Source organism: Myotis lucifugus, unplaced genomic scaffold (genome assembly GCF_000147115.1).
Source record: "Myotis lucifugus unplaced genomic scaffold, Myoluc2.0 scaffold_600, whole genome shotgun sequence".
NCBI lineage: Eukaryota > Metazoa > Chordata > Mammalia > Chiroptera > Vespertilionidae > Myotis > Myotis lucifugus.
In genome coordinates, this window is record NW_005871648.1 from 431,257 (window position 1) to 449,913 (window position 18,657).

General features: G+C 46.2%; 1 protein-coding gene across 1 annotated transcript in view; it reads left to right on the forward strand.

The window, feature by feature from the left end:
- The window catches only part of LOC102420198 (ras GTPase-activating-like protein IQGAP1), a 78,817-nt gene extending 61,311 nt beyond the window's left edge, over positions 1-17,506 (forward strand). The window contains exons 14-28 of the mRNA XM_023745890.1: positions 541-665; positions 3,357-3,520; positions 8,958-9,048; positions 9,225-9,392; positions 10,168-10,310; positions 11,075-11,245; positions 12,649-12,732; positions 12,828-12,899; positions 12,992-13,061; positions 13,409-13,617; positions 14,499-14,654; positions 14,918-15,081; positions 15,842-16,066; positions 17,130-17,270; positions 17,362-17,506. Coding sequence (XP_023601658.1) covers positions 541-665; positions 3,357-3,520; positions 8,958-9,048; positions 9,225-9,392; positions 10,168-10,310; positions 11,075-11,245; positions 12,649-12,732; positions 12,828-12,899; positions 12,992-13,061; positions 13,409-13,617; positions 14,499-14,654; positions 14,918-15,081; positions 15,842-16,066; positions 17,130-17,270; positions 17,362-17,506 — 2,128 coding nt within the window. The remainder of the gene's footprint in view (positions 1-540; positions 666-3,356; positions 3,521-8,957; positions 9,049-9,224; positions 9,393-10,167; positions 10,311-11,074; positions 11,246-12,648; positions 12,733-12,827; positions 12,900-12,991; positions 13,062-13,408; positions 13,618-14,498; positions 14,655-14,917; positions 15,082-15,841; positions 16,067-17,129; positions 17,271-17,361) is intronic.
- Positions 17,507-18,657: the final 1,151 nt, after the last annotated feature.

Consider the following 18,657-nt stretch of genomic DNA (forward strand, 5'->3'; position numbering starts at 1 on the left):
TATCCCTCCAACGGATGTCTATGTTTATCTCTCACTAGGTCATAATCTCTTTGCACCTTTTGCACCAGCAACATGCACAGTTCCCCATTAACGATCGGCTTAGTACGTTTGACCCCAATTGAAAATCCTTGCCTAAATCGGTACTTCAGTAAGAGCTGCCAAATGATAACTTGTTGATACATCATTCCCCCTACATTTCCTAGCTGGTGGGTGGCCTTATTTCCTTATCTTGGAGCTGCTGCCTCTCTGATTCTAGAGTTGGTCTTACTTGGAATTGAGAGGCTGTTAAGAATAGGTGATACCCTTCCATGTTCACATTCTCTTTAAGGTAACTCAGTCCCAGAGCTGGCCTCTAGAGTATATCAAACTGAGGGATATACCTTAACTGTCTGTGCTCTCGGATACTTTGCCCACTGTTCCCTCCCTCGCCCTCATTGCCCGCCCCCCCTACGTCTTCTCATTCCTGTCACCCACAGTGATCCTGAAGGTCCCTTTGATTCTGTTGCACTTCATTGTCTTTGTTATTGGGGGATGGGGCAGGTATCTCGATGAGCTGATGAAGCTGAAAGACCAGGCACATGCAGAGAAGAACGAGTTTATTACGTGGAACGACATCCAGGCTTGCGTGGACCACGTGAATCTGGTGGTGCAGGAGGAGCATGAGAGTGAGTAGTCCGTTCCCATCCCCCCAAGTGTCACGGGGCAAGGCGGCGTGATGCCATGAGCCAGTTCTAACCATGACTCCTGGGGGGAATTTTGAAAATTGAAATATATGTATAACTCAAAAGCTAAGGTTGGCTATTATTTTCAAAACACCAGGCAACTGCTATAATTAGGTATGTAGGTCATAACTAAAAATTTCAGGAGATGGTCTTAGCTGGTTTGGCTCAGTGGATGGAGCATCAGCCTGCGGACTGAAGGGTCCGGGGTTTGATTTCTGTCAAGGGCACATGCCAGGGTTGTGAGCTTGATCCCCAGTAGGGGGCATGCAGGAGGCAGCCGATCAATGATTCTCTTATCATTGATGTTTCTATTTCTCCCTCTCCCTTCCTCTCTGAAATAAAAAAAATAAAAAATTATGTATATATATTTTTTTTCAGAAGATGAACAGGATTTTTATTTTTTTTTTTAATTTTCTTTAAAAATATATTTTATTGATTTTTTTACAGAGAGGAAGGGAGAGGGATAGAGAGTTAGAAACATCGATGAGAGAGAAACATCAATCAGCTGCCTCCTGCACACTCCCCACTGGGTATGTGCCCACAACCAAGGCACATGCCCTTGACCGGAATCAAACCTGGGACCCTTGAGTCTGCAGGCCAACGCTCTATCCACTGAGCCAAACCGGTTAGGGCAGGATTTTTTATTTTTAAGTGCTATTATAACAAATAGTACTGACACTAGCTTCCTGGAGTTGGGTTGTGTTGATGGGTTGAGGGCACGGTCCTGCCACTTCAGGCATCAGCTAGGAGTCCTGGACTTCTCAGGTCACAGCATTTCTGAACCACTTGCTATAAATTCAGGTGTTTCCTCCACCCACTCAGGTTCAGTAATATCTAGATTGACTCACAGAACTCAGGGAAGTGCTCTATTTATGATTCTAGTTTTATTAGAAAGGATACAAATAGGGACCAACCAAAGGAAGAGATCTGTGGGGCGATGTCAGGTAGGGCGTCCTCAGGCTGTGCCCGCTGCCAGCTCATCGATGTGTGCCACAGCCGGGTAAGCTCACCTGAGCTTCGGGGAGCCAGCATTTTTATCGGGGCTTCCTTACAGACAAATGATGCTTACATCATTGGCCATGTAATTGAACTTAATTTCCAGACCACCTCCCTCCCTGGAGATAGGGAGGCTGGGCTAACATATCACATGGCTCAAAGCCCCAGTCTTCTAATCACAAGGTTGGCCTTTCCAGCATTTCCAGCACCCACCCTGAAACTACCTAGGGGCCCACCAGAAGTCACCTGGCTAGCGTACACTCAGGGGTGGTTCCAGGGCCCGCCATGAATGACAGAGTTATTTTTGTCACTTGGGAAATTCTAAGGGTTTAGAGCAGTGGTTCCCAACGTGGGGCACACGCCCAATAGGGGGCAATTTGATTTTTAAGGGGCGCAATTCGAGAATGAGTTATTAACAATGAATTTTTTGCATTTCGTAAGGATCTAGGGGCCTCATATATTGTGACATAGTTATGCATTTCAGTTCTCATATGTTTTGGAACTTTATTTGCTATTTTTTATATCACATCATATTTTTTTTTTAAACCACTTTAACTGTCCTTTCATTCTTTCATTTTTCTCTTTCATGGATGCCATGTTCTTTGGAAGCTTGTTTAGACCAAGTTTATGGCCTTTGAGGCTTCCTCCACGTGAATAGGCGCTCACTTTTTGAATAATCAGAATTCTATGTCACGGGGGTGGGGCGTCAGGATTTTAGAGATGCTTAGGTGGGACGTGGCCAAAACAAGGTTGGGAACCACTGGTCTAGAGGCCCTTTTCCAGGAACGAGGGAGAAAGACCAGCCAAAGTTTTAATTACACAATAGAGTCCTTACTGAAGTAGCACAGCTGATTGAGATGCCATGGGAGTGAACGTTTGCAGTTTGCTTTGTGTTCCTTGTGAGAAACATTCCACTGATGTAGTGGAAAGAGCCTTGCCGTGGAGCAGGGCGCCCGGGCTTGGGTCCTCCGTCTGCCACTTGTGTGCTGTGTGATCTTGGAAGAGATCCCTAAGCCTCATCTTTTTCCTACAATAATATTGAATTAGGTGACTGGTTAAGATCCCTTGAACTCTGACTTTTTGTAAGTCAAGAATGGGTAATGCTACACTTTGAAATGTATCTGAAAACTATACTACAAAGCCAGTTTCATCAAAATCTTCACACTTTAAAAAATATATATATTTTTATTGATTTTAGAGAGGAAGGGAGAGGGAGAAATATCAATGATGAGCGAGAATCATTGATTGGCTGCCTCCTGCATGTCCCACACTGCGGATGGACCCCGCAAACTAGGCATGTGTCCTGACTGGGAATCGAAACGTGACCCCCTGGTTCATAGGTTGACACTCAACCACTGAACCATGCCGCTGGGCAAAATCTTCACTCTTTTAAGTGAGAGCAATTACACATAAAACAAGAGGACTTGAGCTTTCAATAGGAATATGGGTATAAGGCCATTTATTTTGAATGAAACAAACACTAAATTTAAAGAGACCATGCTGCTCAGTATTATGGATGACAAATTATGGTTTGAATCATGGCAATGCTTGGGTGGATTCATGCGTACGTAGCATGTTTACAGACTGATTTGTTTATGGAATTTTTTCAAGAAATGACCTTTGCTTCTTCCTCTTCAGGGATTTTAGCCATCGGCTTAATTAACGAAGCCCTGGACGAAGGTGATGCCCAAAAGACCCTGCAGGCCCTGCAGATTCCTGCAGCCAAACTGGAGGGCGTCCTGGCAGGAGTGGCCCAGCATTACCAAGACACGCTGATCCGAGCAAAGAGAGAGAAAGCCCAGGTGAGTGGCATCAGAAGGCTCGCTTCTGTTCCGGGAACTTCCTCCCTCCAAGCACCAAGATACAGGAGTGACGCCTCCCCTGATCCCTCAGGGACTGCTCCCGGGCACCTCATGCGCAGAGCTCTGTAGGGACACAGGGGTGAGGGACATAGACTCAGCCTCTTGGAAGCTTTGCTATTTTACACATTTGGCTTTTTTGTTGTTGTTGCTGTTTGTCAACACATCTCCCTGTCTCTGAGTAAATTCTGCATTGAAATATGAGACCCCAAAATGCATAACTCAGCCTTAGCTGGTTTGGCTTAGTGGATAGAGTGCTGGCCTGCGGACTGAAGGGTCCCGGGTTTGATTCCAGCCAAGGGCACATGCCCAGATTGCAGGCTCAATCCCCAGTAGGGGCCATGCAGGAGGCAGTTGATCAATGATTCTCTCTCATCATTGATGTTTTTATCTCTCTCTCCCTCTCCGTTCCTAAAATTAATCCTATATAATAAAAGCCTAATATGCAAGTCGACCAAACAGCGGAATGACCAGTAGTCAGCCATGAGCCCGGCTTCTGACTGAGCGGCGCTCCTGCTGTGGGAGTGCACTGGCCACCAGGAGCAGCTCCTGCGTTGAGCAGGATCGGACCGAAACAGGCTCTTTGACATCCCCCGAAGGGTCCTGGATTGCGAGAGGGCGCAGGCCAGGCCGAGGGACCCCACTGGTGCACGATCGGGACAGGGGAGGGACACGGGAGGTTGGCCAGCCAGGGAAGGACCTCGGGAGGGCTCCAGGGCATGTCCAGCCCGTCTTGCTCAGTCCCAGTCAGCCGGACCCCAGCAGCAAGCTAACTTACTGGTTAGAGCATCTGCCCCCTGGTGGTCAGTGCACATTATAGTAGCGGTTGAGCGGCCTTAGCATATCATTAGCATATTACACTTTGATTGGTTGAACCGACGACTGGACACTTACTATGGAGGATGATACATGTAAGTTTTAGTACATCATGCCACAGAGGATTGTGTTTTGTTTTTTGTTTTTTAATATATTTTATTGATTTTTTACAGAGAGGAAGGGAAAGGGATAGAGAATTAGAAACATCGATGAGAGAGAAACATCGATCAGCTGCCTCCTGCACACTCCCCACTGGAGATGTGCCTGCAACCAAAGTACATGCCCTTGGCCGGAATCGAACCCCAGGACCCTTGAGTCCGCAGGCTGACGCTCAATCCACTGAGCCAAACAGGTTAGGGCGGATTGTGTTTTTTTTAAGCAGGTTTATTGAGATATAATTCATTTACCATATAGCTCATCACTTTAAAGTGTATAATTCAGTGGTTTTAGTCTATTCACAGAATTGTGCAAACATCACCATAACCAATTTTAGAGCATTTTCATCATGCCCAAAAGAAACCCAGCACTCATGGTCGCCACTCCTCATTTCCCCTCAATCTTTCCAGCCCCAGGCAGCCACCAGTCTACTTTCTTTGCCTGTTCTGGACGATCAGTATAAATGGAATAATGCAGTATGTGGTTCTTTGTGACTGGCTTCTTTCACTTAGCTTGGTTTATCCAAGTTGTAGCATGTGTTAGTACTTCATCTCTCTTTTAAAAAAAATATTTTTATTGATTTCAGGGAAGAAGGGAGAGGGAGAAAGAGATAGAAACATCAATGATGAGAGAGGAAAAAAAAAATGATGAAAGAGAATCATTGATCGGCTGCCTCCTGCATGCCCCCTATTGGCGCCCACAACCCAGGCATGTGCCCTTGACTGGAATCAAACCCGGGACCCTTCAGTCTGCAAGCCGATGCTCTATCCACAGAGCCAAACTGGCTAGGGTTACTTTATCTCTTTTTATTGTTGGATAATACTCCATTGTTTGGAATATTGTTCCATTAATGAGTTGGTGGAAATATGGCTTGTTTCCACTTTATGGCTATTGGAATAATGCTGCTCTGAACATAAAAGTTTCCCAAAGTAATTGTTACACGAACCCATCTTTTAAAAAGTTTGTCTTGCCTCTCAGCTAGTTTGTTGAAGAAGTGGACAAGATTTATACCTCTGTTTATGCTGTTGCTGAGCCGGGAGTTAGTTTGTGTGTAGTCGGCCCTCAGATATCAGTTGCGTGATGAAAGCATCGTTACCTCTGTTTCTCTAATTGTCATTAGTCTCTTTTTAAGTTCTTCCTAACTAACAGCAATTATGTAGGGAGGACCACAACTTTTTTTTTTAAACTTAGAAGATCCCTCCAGTGAGGTTCTCATAGCAAGCGAAGAGCTGAAGGAAATTCTTAATTCAGGCGGTTAGATTCTTTCTGGGAATCCAAAGATAGAAAAACAGACCAAGGCATCTGTGTGATTGCAGCTTTTGTACACCAACCCCCATGGGTTAGGGGCGGAGGAGTTGTGGGTGATATTATGATGTTGATAAATCTCCTTTGATTCCCTTGTCATCAGAGTACAGTAGTTAACATCACCATGTCCTGATCATGTAAATGCAGCCAGTACTGTGCTTCATATAAGAGGCACATTAATGTGCTGAGTGTCAGTTGATCCTGGGGTGAGGGTTGAATCATAACTCCCGTTTTGTAGCCAGGAAATTGAGACAAAGGGATCAATGATGTTACTCCCTCAGGTGAGAAGCAGTTGGCTGTGGGGAAGTTACCAATGGAGGTCTCTGTCTCTAATAATCAACGTGGGATCAGTTGGATCAGTTCTTCCCAAACATTTTTTTAAAATATATTTTTATAGCCCTAACCGGTTTGATTCAGTGGATAGAGCGTCGGCCTGCAGACTGAAGGGTCCCGGGTTCAATTCCGGTCAAGGGCATGTACCTTGCTTGCAGGCATATCCCCAGTCGGGGGTATGGAGGAGGCAACTGATCGATGTTTCTCTCTCATCGATGTTTCTAACTCTCTATCCTTCTCCCTTCCTCTCTGTAAAAAATCAATAAAATGTATTTTTTTAAATCAATAAAATATATTTTTAAAATATATATATATATATTATTGATTTCAGAGAGGAAGGGCGTGGAAGAGAAAGAGATAAACATCAGTGATGAGAGAGAATCATGGATCGACTGCCTCTTGCACGCCCCACACTGGGGATCAAGCCCGCAACCCGGGCATGTGCCCTGATCAGGAATTGACCCGTGGCCTCCTGGTTCCTAGGTCACTGCTCAACCACTGAGCCATGCCGGCTGGGCAGTTCTTCCCAAACTTGGCTGATCATCAGAACACTTTAAAAGTTATTTTAAAAATGCAGATTCCTAAGATTTATACTCTTGTTTCTGCTTATTCAGAATCTCTAACTGGGGGCCTGGCTGTAGTGATTCTGTATAGACCCCAGTGGTGATGTTTATTTTTGCTGCCATATAAGTCCACAAGGAATCTTATGTTTGATTGACAGAGAAGTGGACTTTGGGAAAATAAACTAGGCCAGGTTTCATGTCTAAAAAAGGAAACTAGTTTGAGGCTCTGTCTTGTACCTGCTCTCACTCATGCTCTGAGCCTTTTGGTAGGGTTGTGGGAGTTAAACTGTTAGAGGATGTGACTAGAGTTTGAAGCATTTCCGTTTGCTGTGGAATAACTTTACAGAGGACGGGGGTGGTGTTAGAGGGAATTTGCTTAACACTGCCAGGTCCGGCTGGGTGGACTACACATTAGATGGAATAGCCTTTTTTAGGCCTCAGCTTAGCTTATAACTATGTCTGGGCCTTCTTGAAAGTGGTTTTAAAAATAATCTGATTTCCAAATTTATCAAGCAAAAGGTCTTAATTTAACTTTGACCTGTAGTTCCCTTGTGGTATCTTTGGGTCTAGCTTTGGTATCAGGGTAATACTGACCTCATAGAATGAATTGGGAAGTTTGCCTCCTTCTTCTTTGCTTTAGAAGAGTTTGTAAAGAATTGGTGTTAGCTTCTTTAAACATTTGGTAGAATTCACCAGTGAAGCCGTGTGGTCCTGTGTTTTCGGCTTTGTTTTTGCAGGATATGTTTTGATTGTTATTCCATCTCTGTATTTGTTATAGGTCGATTCAGACTTCCTCCAAGTATTCTTTCTGCCTCTTTTTCTTCTTGTCTTGGGGATCCCATTATGCATTTATGGATATTATCGATGGTGTCCTCGGTTCTCTGAGGCTTTGTTCATTTTTCTTGATTCTTTTTTCTTACTGTTCCTCAGACTGGGTCATTTCAGTGGACTAATCTTCCAGTTTGCTGAGTCCCTCTAGGAATTTTTTTTTAATTTCAGTTATTGTATTTTACAGCTCCCAAATTTCATTTGATTCTTCTTTTTTTAAAAAAAAGTAATTTTGATTTCTTTGTTGATCATTCTCTCTTTGGTGAGACTTGTTCTTATATTCTATAGTTCTTTGAACATATTTAAAATAGCTGATATAAGTCTCTGTCTACCAGGATCAATTTAGACATTTTTGGTTGTCAGCTTTCCCCCCTTTTTGGGCCAGGCTTTCCTGTTTCTATGCATGTCTTGTAGTGTGTTTTTTTTAAGTCAGAAGGTCTTTTGTTTTTTTAAATATATTTTTATTGATTTCAGAGGGTGGGGGAGAGAGAGAGAGAAACATCAATGATGAGAGAGAATCGTGGATCGGCTGCCACCTGCACGCCCCACACTGGGGATCGAGCCTGCAACCCGGGCATGTGCCCTGACTGGGAATCGAACTGTGACTTCCTGGTTCATAGGTCGACGCTCAACCTCTGAGCCACGCCAGCCGGACTGTCTTGTAGTTTTTGAAAATAGGACATTTTAATAAAATAACAGGGCAGCTCTGAAAATCAGATTGCACTCTCCCTCCTCAGGGCTTGTTGTTGTCCTTATTTGTTTAGCGACTTTTGCTTCTGTTAAGTCTGTGCTCTTTATCATGTGTGTCCACTGAAGTCTCTGCTTGGTTAGCTAGTGGTCAGACAGAAATGATTAGACAGAAATTTCGTTAAGTTCCCTGGGTTCCTTCCCAGTTTGCTCTTTTGCCCCTTCTCGCTGCTTTTGATCTCCTGAGCCACTCGAATTCATCTTCACATCTTTATCACTTTATCTGTAGCATTTCTCTTGTAATCTTTCACCAGTTTTTAAAAAATATCTTTGTATTGATTTTTTTAGAGAGGAAGGGAGAGGGAGAGAGAGAGGAACATCAATGATGAGAGAGAATCATTGATCAGCTGCCTCCTCACGCCCTGCACCAGGGATGGAGCCCGCAACCCAGGCATGTGCCCTGACCGAGAATCGAACTGGGGACCTCTTGGTTCCTGGGTCGATGCTCAAACACTGAGTCACACCGGTCGGGCTTCACTGGTTTTTTTATTCCTGCTTCTTCCAGTTGACTATTCCATGTCTCTCACGTGTTTGAAACTTCCTCCATATCTAATCGAGTCTCAGAAGCCCCTTTATCCCATGGGCCCTGATTTCATGGCTCTTAATATTATATTGCTTTTCACGGTGCGCAGGAAACCCAGGATGAGTCCGCCGTGTTATGGTTGGATGAAATTCAAGGTGGAATCTGGCAGTCCAACAAAGACACCCAGGAAGCACAGAGGTGTACGTATCGCTGGTTTATTTCTCTCGGGGGAGGGTGGGGGGGCGAGGTGCTCCGTGTCATGTTAGGCAGATCACATGTGGGGGGAACAGCTTGCCAGGAGGCATAGCCCGGTGAACCAGTGTATGAACGGAGGTGCCTCCTAAACTATTCCGGTAACAGTTCTCTTCCGCGATAGTTGCCGTAGGAATCTTTGCCATTAACGAGGCCGTGCAGAGTGGCGATGTTGGTAAAACGCTGAGTGCCCTTCGTTCCCCGGATGTCAGCCTGTACGGAGTCATCCCTGAGTGTTGTGAAACGTACCAGAGTGACCTCGCAGAAGCCAGGAAGAAAAAGTTGGCAGCAGGTGGGTTACGGTGAAATAAATGTGTGCCCTGAAGCTGAGAGCTTGAGTATATGAGGGGAGCGAGGTAGAGGGAAGGGCAGTCTGTAGAGAAAGATAACTTTTGTGTAGAAGTACAGTATCTGGACTTATTTTAAATACCCTGAGGAGGCAATAATATCCCTATTTTTTTGGGGGGAAAATTTCCCCTTTTGGGCAACTATGTTTAAAAAGGTCTATTTTCTGAAAATGCCGAAAGGATAAAAATATTTGACTGTTCATCTTTTTTAGGGTGTCAGTAACTGCTACAGTATCTAAGCCTAGAGATAGATAGAAGGAGTTTATCTGCAAAGGAAGGGGAATAAAGATTTGATTCTCATCCCTTTTTATGGCCTTTTTAAAAATAAATTTATATATTTTGATTGATTTCAGAGAGGGAGGGAGAGAGAGAAACATCAGTGATGAGAGAGAATCATTGATTGGCTGCCTCCTGCCCGGAATCGAACCAGGACCCCTCAGTCCTCAGGCTGATGCTCCATCCACTGAGCAAAACCAGCTAGGGCGGTGTTTTCTTTTTATAATGTAGATGTGAGTGAGCTAAAAGGCATCGCAAAGCCATAATATAATGTAAGAGGGACGTAGGATGCTCCTTTGCTCTCATTAATTCAAGGAGTGGGATTTTGGAATGGCCTTCAGGGAGATGGGTGAACCTGGTCTGAGTCATCCTGTCGCATCGGACACATGCGTGTGGGGAGCGTGGCTCTGGGTCCCTTTTAATCTTTCCTTTACTGTCCACCAGGCGACAACAACAGCAAGTGGGTGAAGCACTGGGTGAAAGGCGGATATTATTATTACCACAACCTGGACACGCAGGAAGGAGGATGGGATGAGCCCCCAGGCTTTGTGCAGAACTCCACGCAGCTCTCGCGGGAGGAGATCCAGGTAGGTCGCCTTTCCTCGGGGAAGGAGCTGAGCGCAAGCGTGTTGGAGCTGAACGTGTGTTTGGAGGAACAGGCCTGTGGTCAGAAGCCTTAGCCTAAAATTGAGGCTACATAATGACCAGGCTTAGAGTAATTATTTGTCTAGTGGTTGGGGGAGTGACTTAAGGCCTAAATTAGGAAAACATCAGTCTTGTAGAATTTAAGTCAGACAAATTGTGTGCTTATTAAAGAAAATGTGGATGCCCAGAAGAGAAAAATGAAAAGCTTCTCTAACTCGTCATTAAACGCAACTACTGTTCACCTCCCCCAGTTTACATTTTCACCCTCTTTTCGGACTGTCCCACCCACTCCGGACTGTGCTGTGTTCGACCTTAACCTGTCGTCACAGGCAGGCTGGCCAGTTCCCTGCGTGTCCTCCACCGCGGCGGTCCAGGGGGCTTCTGGGACTGGGCACTCAGCCCCTGTCAGCCCCTGTTCCTCTGTCTTCTTGTCGATAATGACCCACGCACCGTGCCTGGCACAGTCAGTGTTGGGCAGATGAGAGGGTACATAGGAGAGGAAAGAAGATCAAGTTGCTTTTGTCCGTGGCTTGTTGGGGTGTGAGAACCACCTGCCCTGAAAAATAGACCTGAAGCCATTCTCGTTGCTCAAAGATCTAGAACAGTCGGAGAAAGCAGTAAGGGTTGGCTTGTGCGCTGCGGATGTGTTAAAATGTGTGTCCCTTCTCACCTGCGTGTGTCTCCCCTGTGACCACGTGCCTTTCAGAGTTCCATCTCCGGGGTGACGACGGCGTACAACCGAGAGCAGCTCTGGCTGGCCAACGAGGGCTTGATCACCAGGCTGCAGGCGTGCTGCCGCGGGTACCTCGTCCGACAGGAGTTCCGCTCCAGGTTGAATTTCCTGAAGAAACAGATTCCCGCCATCACCTGCATCCAGGTATTTCAGAGCCCCGTGCACAGGCCGCGGGTGGGCGCCGAGAGCAGGGCTCAGCAACCGCCATTCTTAGGGGCGAGTGTGGGTGTGTTTTCCTCCTGGCCTCTCGGTCTCATCCTTCTTCGGATAAGCGTTTCCTCTTTGCTGCCACTGTCATCAGTGTGCCCGACGCGGTGCTTCGAGGGGAGCTGCCAGCCCAGGGCAGTTTTCTGACGGGCAGCACATGTCACAGAGAGAATTCGGTTGGAGCTGGGCCTCAGGGCTCCCCACTGCCCAGTGGTGTGAGCCTCTCTAAGTTTGCTTCATCCTCTGTGAGTGGGGATACTAATGTTTACCTTCCCTTCCTCGCTGATTTATTGTAAGGCTCCAATAAAAGACTGTGTGGAGGCATTTATTTTTATTTATTTATTTATTTTTTTATTTTTAATCCTCACCTGAAGATATTTTTCCATTGATTTTTTAGAGAAAGTGGAAGGGAGAGGGAAAGACAGAGAGAAACATCGATGTGAGAGAAGCACATCGATTGGTTGCCTCCTGCACGAGCCCCGACCAGGGCCTGCGGCGGGGGAGGTGTCTGCAACCGAGATACGTGCCCTTGACCAGAATTGAACCCAGGACCCTTCAGTCTGCAGTCCAATGATTTATCCACTGAGCCAAACTGGCTAGGGCAAGGCACTTTCTAAAAAAAAATATATATATGTATATTTTTTTATTGATTTCAGACAGGAAGGGAGAGGGAGGGAGGGAGAGAGAGAGAGAAACATCAATGATGAGAGAGAATCATTGATCAGCTGCCCCCTCCACGCCCCACACTGGGAATCGAGTCCACAACCCGGGCATGTGCCCTGATCGGGAATCGGACTGTGACCTCCTGGTTCATAGGTGGACACTCAACCTCTGAGCCACGCTGGCCGGGCTGGAGGCACTTTTAAAAGGTGTGACGTGCCCACCGGTTTGGCTCAGTGGATGGAGCATTGGCCTGTGCACTCAAGGGTCCCAGGTTCGATTCCAGTCAAGGGCATGTACCTTGGTTGCGGGCACATCCCCAGTAGGGGGTGTGCAGGAGGCAGCTGATCGATGTTTCTCTCTCATCGGTGTTTCTAACTCTCTATCCCTCTCCCTTCCTCTCTGTAAAAAATCAATAAAATATATTAAATACTTTCTGTACCTAATTTAAAAAAAAAAAAAGGTGTGACGTGCTGAGCTCACACCAGGGCAGTGGACACTGGCCACTGTGCTCTCCTGGTGGCGGCACAGCCTCTGCCCAGACTCCCCAGTCACTGCAGACGTGGTCCTCTGTAAGCTTCCTCAGGAATTGCACTTGGACAGGATGTCGAGGAGAGGTGTTGGAATTGCCTCTCTCCCCTGGGAAACAATGTGTCGACTGTAATATTTGATGGTTTCAGTCGCAGTGGAGAGGATACAAGCAGAAGAAGGCCTATCAGGACCGTCTAGCGTACCTGCGCTCCCATAAAGATGAAGTCGTGAAGGTACGGTAGCCGGGGCGGGTCACTCCGTGTGGGGTCCAGTATGACCTGGGTTGAGGTGAAGGACTTTTGTAACTTCCAGGGCCCTTTGTCCACAGATCCAGTCCCTGGCGAGGATGCATCAGGCGAGAAAGCGCTATAGAGATCGCCTGCAGTACTTCCGAGATCACGTAAGTCCCCTTGGGAAGCAGGGCCGGTGGGATCCGTTCTGCGCTATTTCTGGTGGACAGATGACCAAAAGCATTTCTTCTCTGTTCCTTAGATAAATGACATTGTCAAAATCCAGGCTTTTATTCGGGCAAACAAAGCTCGCGACGACTACAAGACTCTCAGTGAGTAACTGTGGCTCAGCGGAGGCGGCGTGGAGGCCCTCAGGTTCTGGGCATTCTCCACGGATCTCTTTCCTTTCCTGCAGGCAAGCCTGGGGGTCGGGGGCTGCTGGCGAGTTAACCCCCTTGGCTAACCTGTGGCTGCATGTCCTGTTCTTCACCGTGTCAGCCTCTGTCACATCATAGCCATAGCGTGACCGAGAACACTGCGCCTCGTGGTTGTCCTTGCTCATTTCACAGTTAAACAAACACTCGTGACTAGAGCTCATGCATCACCCTGACATTCCTCGGGACTGAGAACCCGTCCTGGTAACTTCGTTCCCGTCTGACACGCGCTGTCTTTCCGCCAGTCAATGCCGAGGACCCGCCGATGGTCGTGGTGCGGAAGTTTGTCCACCTGCTCGACCAGAGTGACCAGGATTTCCAGGAGGAGCTGGATCTCATGAAGATGCGGGAGGAGGTCATCACCCTCATCCGCTCCAACCAGCAGCTGGAGAACGACCTCAACCTCATGGATATCAAAATCGGACTGCTGGTGAAAAACAAGATCACGCTGCAGGTGTGTGCGGAGCTGGCGGGGCCACGGGGCGGGTCCTGCTTTGGCTTCCCTGCCTCACCCTCGCTGACTCATGGCTTCCTTGTCCTTGAAGGCCATAAACTTTTAAAAAGTTACAGAGGGAATGAAATGCTGTAATTTAATAGCAACATTTAAAATAGAGAAAAGAAGATACAAACCATCCCGTAATCCCACCACCCCACAATCATTTCCTATCGGACATTTTTACTTCATATTAGAAGATAAAATGTTTTCCATGTGATAAAGTCATAAATTATTTTTTTTAAATATGTTTTTATTGATTTTAAAGAGGAAGGGAGAGGGGGAGAGAGAGAGAGAAACATCAATGATGAGAGAGAATCATGGATTGGCTCCTCCTGCACGCCCCACACTGGGGATCAAGCCTACAGCCCAGGCTTGTGCCCTGACCTGGAATCAAACTGAACTCCTGGTTGATAGGTCGACGCTCAATCACTGAGCCATGCCGGCCAAGCAGTCATAAATATTATTTTTAATGGCAGTGTTATAACTAATTAGAAAATACACTATAATTTATCTCTTTCCCCCCCCCCCCCAACTATTTGACAAGTTTTTATTATTACAGATAACATTGCAGGGAACGTCTTGATGTATATGTAGCTTTTATCGTATTTAAGGCTTTGTCTTCCAGGTAGATTCCTAGGAGTTGGCTTCCTGAGTCAGTGGACGTTTTTATGGATCAGGTTCTTTATAGGAAGATGAGAGTAGGACTGTATTTGACTGATGTATTGAAAACAGGATACTCCATCTGACTTGGAAGGGATCCGCCAGTGCCGCGAAAGACCCACAATGCCCTGCTTTGTCTCTGAAAGCCTTTTGATTTATGTGTTGGTTTGTGTTTACAGGATGTGGTTTCCCACAGTAAAAAACTTACCAAAAAAAATAAGGAACAGTTGTCTGATATGATGATGCTAAATAAACAGAAGGGAGGTCTCAAGGCTTTGAGCAAGGAGAAGAGAGAGAAATTGGAAGCTTATCAGCACCTGTTTTATTTATTGCAGGTGAGTGGCTCCTGGAAGTGGCACTGGAAAATGTAGCTAATTTTCTTTTCATAAGATAACCTTACCCATAGATCTCTGTGAAACTAATTCTGATTTCCACTGAGGGGTGAGCAAAGAGCTGTCTTATCTTTCTTTTTTTCTTTACATTTTCTTTATTTCTTTCCTTATATACCTTCTGATCCTTCGAGTTTATAAAACCTTGGATGTTTTTGCCAGCCTTTACATGATCTGGAAGTGACTTAAATCCCTTGGCTTCATTGCAGACCAACCCCACCTATCTGGCCAAGCTGATTTTTCAGATGCCCCAGAACAAGTCCACCAAGTTCATGGACTCGGTGATCTTTACCCTCTACAACTACGCCTCCAACCAGCGGGAGGAGTACCTGCTGCTGCGGCTCTTCAAGACGGCTCTCCAGGAAGAGATCAAGTATGGACCCCCCCCCCCCCCCCCCCCCAGGCAAGGGGTCCCCGTATGCTCCCCAGTCACAGTCTCAGGGCTGACAGTCAGCTGCTGTATCGTACACTTCATGCTCTCAGCCAAGCTGTGATTTGTGTGAACTACTCGAAAGAAGGATCTACTTGTTAAATTACTAATATAAAGTGCTGTTGCAGATTCTAGGGAGGTGATAAAGTAATAAATTTGCTAAATTAATTTTAGGAACATTTCTATATTAAAATACAATTTTTTAAAAAGACTGACCTTTAATCTTTTTTATTTTTTGTTTTATTATTATTTTAAAAATATTTTTATTGAATTCAGAGAGGAAGGGAGAGGGAGAGAGAGAGAGAAACATCAATGATGAGAGAGAATCATGGATCGGCTGCCTCCTGTATGCCCCACACTAGGGATGGAGCCCCCAACCCGGGCATGTGCCCTGTCCAGGAATCAAACCCAGGACCCTTTAGACCACAGGCCGATGTTCCTTAAAATACAATTTTTAAGAAGCTGATCCAAACACCAAGATTCCACATTTCTATCTAATAAAGGACCCAGTTATGCTCTCAAGATTGTGTTTGCAGCAACAGAAAGGTGTTCTGTGTTTGGACAAGTGTTAGTAGAGACAGAAAGAGTACCCGCTTCCTTCCAATTACGTATGTCCAGGAAATGGGATCGTTAAGTAGGAAGGATCTTTAAGCTCATAGATTCTGTATAGTTTAAACTGAGTTTGTTTCTGATGTTTTCATAGGTCAAAAGTGGACCAGATTCAAGAGATCGTGACAGGAAACCCTACCGTTATTAAGATGGTTGTCAGTTTCAACCGTGGCGCTCGGGGTCAGAACGCCCTGCGGCAGATCTTGGCCCCGGTCGTGAAGGAGATTATGGACGACAAATCCCTCAACATCAAAACTGACCCCGTGGATATCTACAAGTCGTGGGTTAACCAGATGGAGTCTCAGACAGGAGAGGCAAGGTGTGTAGCCACAACACCCTTTCCTGTCCTGTGTTTCATTCTCTCTCTCTCTAAGCAGTTGACCTTTGATTTACGAGCTAATCATTGTTCAAATAGTTTTTCCTTAGAAACCTCTTTATTAAATTGTTGGCCTGGTAACATGTTCATTTATTTAGCAGGTATTTACTGAGTTCTTACTAACGGCTCTCCCTGGCTTCCAGGAAAGTCCAGAAGTCTTAGCATTATATGCAGGGCGCTGCTTACTTCCCCGCCCTCATTTCTCCTCTTCCTTTTCTTTGCATTTGATCTTCCTTCCTAGAAGACCCTTCTTCCTTTTTCCCGAGCCCCTTCCTCCTGGAAGCCCTCCTTGATTCCCCCAGTCTGAGTAGAAGCCCCTCTGGCCCCGCAGCACTGTGGTCAGCTTCTTTTTTTTTTTAATATATTTTATTAATTTTTTTTTTTTTACAGAGAGGAAGGGAGAGAGACAGAGAGTTAGAAACATCAATGAGAGAGAGACATCGATCAGCTGCCTCCTGCACATCTCCTACTGGGGATGTGCCCGCAACCCAGGTACATGCCCCTGACCGGAATCGAACCTGGGACCCTTCAGTCCACAGGCCGACACTCTATCAACTGAGCCAAACCGGTTTGTGGTCAGCTTCTTATAGCACAATATGTTTTGTGTGTTTTCTTTTTCTTTTTATTCTTTTTTTTTTTTTTTTACAATATACAAAATAAATCCATTACCAGATTGTAGATACAAAATAAGTAGCCATTTACACAGCACAATATGTTTTAAATAAATGCCCGTTTGTCTCTCCCACCAGGTAGTTAGAGAAGCTATCATGTCCCATACACCATTCATCCCAAGTGCCTATCATGGTGCCGGGCACATAATTTAAGGCACCCAATTCACAGTTGAAAATCCGAGTTCAGATCCCGGCCCCATCATTTACCAGGTCAATGAACACGAGCAAGTTGCCTAGTCTCTCCGGGTCTTTCTGTTCATGAAATGCGTGGCCCTGCCTCAGGCACTGCCTGGCTTCTGGTCTAACCATATTGGGGGTAATTTCTGCTTTCCCAGCAAACTCCCCTATGACGTGACTCCCGAGCAGGCTCTGGCTCACGAAGAGGTCAAGACACGTCTCGACAACTCCATCAGGAACATGCGGGCCGTGACAGACAAGTTCCTCTCCGCCATCATCAGTTCCGTGGACAAAATCCCGTGAGTGCCTTCCTTCGTGACCCCTGACAGAGCCCAGCGTGAGTGCCCTCCTGCTCCCCGGCCCCTCTCACGCCTTGTGTCCATCTCACAGCTACGGGATGCGCTTCATCGCCAAAGTGCTGAAGGACTCGCTACATGAGAAGTTCCCCGATGCTGGTGAGGATGAGCTGCTGAAGGTAAGACTCGGGAAGCTGGCACAGCCCAGCCCTTCCGGTAGACCTTTGAGGAAACAGTGATACAACGAGGCCTGACCATAGACCAGCCGTGGGCAAACTTTTTGACTCGAGGGCCACAATGGGTTCTTAAACTGGACCGGAGGGCCGGAACAAAAGCATGGATGGAGTGTTTGTGTGAACTATTATAAATTCAAAGTAAACATCATTACATAAAAGGGTATGGTCTTTTTTTTTTTTTTAGTTTTATTCATTTCAAACGGGCCGAATCCGGCCCGCGGGCCGTAGTTTGCCCATGGCTGCCATAGACCGTTAGTGAGAGCCTGAATTCCAGCAGTAGCTCGCCAAGGATTGTGATTGTAAATAGTCAATGACACCTCTTTGAGTTTCTATAGAGTTTGAATGGCCCGCATCAATTAAGTCGAGGTGGATTCTTCCTGTCTTGAGATAAATTTCTGAGTCCTATCTTTTCGCTGGAAAATAGCTCCCTCTGCTGGTGGCCAGGTGAATGGGACCAAGCACAACTTTCTGCTGAGGCTGTTGCTGGTAACGCTGACTTGCCTATGCGCCTTTCTTTCCTTCTTTTTTTTAACCTGAACGCTTTTTTTCTTCTCTCTCCTAGTTCTTGTGCTTTCCTACAGTGAGGCCTCGCTTCTAGGCTTTCTGTTCAGGTGAATTAATTTTGTATTTTTGAATGATGGCTCTAGGGGAAATGCTGTGACTGTCCTTGAATTCTTCTGCGGAAGAGCCGTGTGTTGAGTGACTTTAATTTCCGAGGCATGAACTTGTCTACCTGTGACGTCTCTCCCGCATGAGCACGATGGGGGTCGGACAGGTCGCTCTGTGCTAACTAGGTCCTGTGTAAGGATTTATTTTAACTGCCTTTGTTAGCCTCTCCGAATCAAAGTCCGCCCACATGAAAGCAAAAGGTGTACGTGGGAGGCAGCCGTATTTGCCGCCATAATGTGAGAGAGAAGGAAGCCCTGCAGCGCTCACAGACATGAAGTCTGTCATTTCCCTGTGACTCTGTCCTTTCTGTTGAAGCGCTATGCAGTTCTGTCTCATTTTCTTTTGCTCTGCCCCAGAAATGGGGACGTTCGATCATGTAAAGGTCAGATCTTGAGAGCAAGCGCATGTGCATGCGTAAAAGATTGTCAGAGTGTGTAGCGCGCGTTTTCCCGGCAGAGTTCTGGAGGGTACTGGTCTCCGTTGGC